The following is a 4,631-nucleotide window of genomic DNA, read 5'->3' on the forward strand; positions in this document are numbered from 1 at the left end:
TATATATATATATATATATATATATATATATAATTATTTCGAGAAATTAAAATAACTTTGATGGCGTATTCGCAGATTGAAAACGAATACAACAATGTTCAACTATCATACAGAGAAGATGGTGAAAAATATATAAAATGGGCAGGGGATATGGCCGTTGGCCTCTACAACGGTGTTCCATGGATCATGTGCAAGCAGAAGAATGCTCCCGACACAGTAGTAAGTTTTTTATTGGAAATGTTTTTTTTTTGTGTACGGATGTAGTATTACTTTTACGATAACAAATTCTTGATTATTTTTCAGATTAGTACATGTAATGGAAGGCATTGTGCAGACACATTTACTGGTCCAAATGGCCCTAACAAGCCATCTTTATGGACTGAGAATTGGACTGCTCAGTAAGTTTTGATTATAAGGGAAAACTTCAATTAACAAAGTTTTGATTATAAGGGCAAACTTCAATTTACTAAAAGAATTGAGGGAGATTTTGGTTTATGTGAAAATGCAGGTATAGAGTATTTGGTGATCCTCCGTCGCAACGGTCAGCAGAAGATCTAGCATATGCTGTGGCAAAATTCTTTGCCAAAAATGGCACCCTCAACAACTATTACATGGTACATACTACATACTATAGTAGTACATTTTTATGTGAAATCGATTTCCTTGTTCATTTGAAATCTATTTCCAGTACCATGGTGGAACCAATTTTGGTCGAACAAGTTCATCGTTCGTGACAACACGTTACTATGATGAAGCCCCCCTTGATGAATATGGTAAGATAATTAACTAAGTAACTACATTAGATCAACAAACTATACTTTAGCATTGGAGTTAATAAAAATTTGAGTTTTGTTTTCAGGTTTGAAGAGGGAACCTAAATTTGGTCACCTACGAGACTTGCATAGGGCTTTGAAATTGAGCAAGAAACCTTTGTTGTGGGGCCATCCAAAGCTTCAACGTGTGTCTCAAAATGTAGAGGTACATAATCCATTCTCAAATTGAATTCCCATTAAAATGAAAGCATATTAACTTGGAACTAATATTGTTGTACAGATCACAACTTATGAGAAAAATGGGGGTAAAATATGTGCTGCATTCTTGACAAACAACAATAGTAGGGTAGCTGAGACAGTCGAATTCCGAGGTGAAGAATACTACCTCCCACCTAAGTCCGTCAGCATTCTGCCCGATTGCAAGACAGTCGTCTTCAACTCTCAGGCGGTATGCAAAAAAACTTGTGTTTGTTCGTCCACGTGGATGCACAAATAGAGTTTACTAATTTTCAATGTATGTTAGGTTGTTGCACAACATAGCTCTAGAAACTTCGTGGTGTCGAACACAGCCAAGTTGAGAGGGTGGGAGATGTGGCGAGAGAGCGTCCCAACACATGACAAATTGGAAGTGAAAAGCGTCTCACCAACAGAATTGTATTCTTTTACAAAAGATACCTCAGACTATGCATGGTACAGCACAAGGTATGTACAAATACAATCAATGTATATAGGGTGTACAACAATGTGATGACATAATATGATTGTTTGACCATTTGTCAGCATTTACATAGACGGAAAGGACTTGCCGATGCGCCACGATGATCTTTCAGTGCTTGAGGTTGCAAGCCTTGGCCATGCGTTGCTTGCCTTTGTCAATGGCCAATATGTTGGTAAGTCAATGTCATGTTTTCTCACTCATTTATAATACTAACTCTTATTTTGTTTACTCTGATTAGAATATTAAGACTATGTGTATAGGTTTTGGGCACGGTAGTCATGTTGAAAAGAGCCATGTATTAAAGTCTCCGGTGACATTTAAGGCTGGAATCAACAACATATCTTTGCTAGCCATGACAGTTGGACTCCCGGTAAGGTTAAAATATACATTAATTTCCCTTTTTCTTTATGTATGGATTTGATTTAAAGTGCAAACTATTATTACAGAATAGTGGAGCTTATATGGAAAAGAGATTTGCTGGACCTAAAGCTATCCTCATTCAGGGCTTGATGTCTGGAACTCTTGACATATCTAGAAATGAATGGGCCCAACAGGTCACCATCACTCTTATTTTACCGTACCGATTTAATTTAGCTGTTAAAATATTTATTTGGATAATTAATTACTTAGGTTGGAGTGAATGGGGAGAAGATGGAATTATTCAATGAGAAAGGATCAAAGAAAGTGAAATGGGCTCCCTTAGATGGAAATCTAGGCCCTCTCACTTGGAACAAGGTGGAGCAATAATTAATACTCTTAATAAAAAGGAATATATAAAACTCATATCTTACTAAATTGGTTTTATTATTCATTTGAAGGCATATTTTGATGCTCCGGAAGGAAAAGAGCCGGTGGCATTAAGAATGACAAGCATGCAAAAGGGAGTGATTTGGGTGAATGGCATAAACCTTGGCCGTTATTGGGTATCTTATCTCTCAGCAACAAAAAAGCCTACTCAAGAAGAGTAAGTGTTTATATTTAAGTAAATATACTAATAATAACAAAAATAACATGTCACATCTAATGTTGGTTGATATGTAGATATCACGTACCGAGAGCATACTTAAAGGAGAAGGACAATCTATTGGTCGTGATGGAAGAAACCGGAGGTGATCCCCAGAAGATTGAGGTGTTGACGGTCAACAGAAACACGATTTGTAGCGTGATAACCGAGTACCACCCACCGACTGTCAAGTCATGGGAAAGGAGAGACAACAAGATTCGCGAAATCTTCGACCCCGTGAGGGCTGCACATCTCACTTGTCCCGATAACAAGGTCATCGGAAAAGTTGAGTTCGTGAGCTTCGGAGAAAACGAGGGCGCTTGTGGGGCCTTCACTCCGGGCCAATGCGACTCCGCTAAGGCCCACAAAGTTGTTGAAGAGGTAAGTAACTAAGTAAATCAAACATGTGTTGTGCTAATTTAATTTGTTTTACTTTTGTATATGAAACAGCTATGTTTGGGGAAGAGAGGTTGCATAATTCCATTTGAGAGAGAATCGCTCATTGATCATGGCAAAGATTCATGCCCTAATGTGGCGAAAACGTTGGCCGTGCAAGTGGCTTGTACCTAAATAATTAACCTAACTTTCATCTTTGTATTAGTTTTGTACATACCAAGCTATTTTCTAGAGCCCATTCGTCATGATTCAATCTGCTATATGCAATCATCACCCAATTTATTGAACATATACTGTTTCAATATTATGATATTATCATACCTCGTGTATTATTGTGCCCTCTTTATGCAAAGGAATACAAATCTTTTTATATTGACCACATATAATTAATTACAGTTGGAACAGTAGAATAAATACATGCAATGGAAATAAAATTAACTAATCAAGGGTATGGTCAAGGGTCTGTCCCATTATATTTTTGAAAGAAAAAGTAGGGGATATATAAAAGTTAATATATTAGCCTTTTTCTATTTATGCATCCCTAAGTTCACCTTTTGTTTTCTTCATAAACTTTTGGTGATAATATTTTGGCAAAACATGTCCAGAGGTCTTTGTATTAATATTCTCTTCGTTCTATTGAAGATGACTCACTTTTCTTTTTGGTTCTCGACTAAGATCGCCCATTAATTAAAATGGAAAAATCTTTATCTCTACTTTATTTCCTCTCTCTTACTTTACTCTATCTACTTAACACACAAAATAAAAGCGAATAAAATCCTGTGCCGCCCATGAAAGGGGTCATCTTCCTTAGGACATAGGGAGTAGTACATTTTATTTCATTGGATTCTTCTACAATTTTTTGGTTCATTATGTCCTCGTACGAATATATTCGTTTTATTAGGTTCTTATACTAATCCTTTTTGATTTAAAAGGATTTTATACTTTATTTTCAATTTAATTGGATTTTTTTAATAGATGAATTTAAAAACTTTCAAGTGTTTATTAAATTTATTTTCTTATATTTATTTATAGTTAATTCAATCAAAATATCGACTTAAAAATTATGAGAAAAGTAAAAAAGTTATTGCTCATTATAAACTTATAAATTTATCATTTCCAATGGTTATTGAGTCTATTGTAGTAATTGGATTAATTTTAAATAGATAAGAGAAAAAATAAAAAATAAATAAAATTATTACCAAAATATTATAAATTATAAAGCTCTTTAAATAAAGATTAATTTTGTGTCATTAGTGCTACTATAGAGTTGATCTATGCTACTTTTGGCATTCTCATCGATGGTCATCATTAGTGCTGCACTGCTGCTATAGACTTTTTGGTTTCCTATTGTCAAATAACACACATGCACAACCTTTTATCCTCATGAACTCAAGTGGTAGAACTTGACGCATAGGAATTAAAATTATTTAGTTCCTCCGTCCCAAGATAGTTGTCACATTTCTTTTTGGCGCATAATTTAAGAAACTGATGGGTTAAAAGATAAATTAAAGAGAATAAAGTAAAAGAGAGAATAAAGTATGAAAGAAAATAAAATATTCATAAAAAAAAAGGAAATAGCTCAGCTATCTTGAGAGAACCAACAAAAAATATGACTCAACTACATTGGGAAGAAGGGAGTATATTATTTTGGAAATAAAAGAAAGTACCCCCTATTATTTTCATATTTTATCCGCATGAATACAATTTCCCATTCATATTTAAATTAGAGTAATAGGATATG

General features: G+C 34.5%; 1 protein-coding gene across 1 annotated transcript; it reads left to right on the forward strand.

Annotated features, from left to right (window-relative positions):
* The first annotated feature begins 60 nt into the window (after positions 1–60).
* On the forward strand, positions 61–3,219 carry LOC125194845 (beta-galactosidase 13-like). The gene is made up of 14 exons (XM_048093064.1): positions 61–219; positions 304–398; positions 509–614; positions 689–773; positions 860–978; positions 1,054–1,221; positions 1,297–1,475; positions 1,554–1,663; positions 1,752–1,861; positions 1,938–2,045; positions 2,122–2,226; positions 2,310–2,455; positions 2,533–2,875; positions 2,945–3,219. Exons 1-14 carry the CDS (start codon positions 61–63, stop codon positions 3,062–3,064), a joined length of 1,953 nt encoding a protein of 650 aa, XP_047949021.1. The 3' UTR covers positions 3,065–3,219.
* Positions 3,220–4,631: the final 1,412 nt, after the last annotated feature.

This window comes from Salvia hispanica, chromosome 1 (genome assembly GCF_023119035.1).
Source record: "Salvia hispanica cultivar TCC Black 2014 chromosome 1, UniMelb_Shisp_WGS_1.0, whole genome shotgun sequence".
Taxonomy (NCBI): domain Eukaryota; kingdom Viridiplantae; phylum Streptophyta; class Magnoliopsida; order Lamiales; family Lamiaceae; genus Salvia; species Salvia hispanica.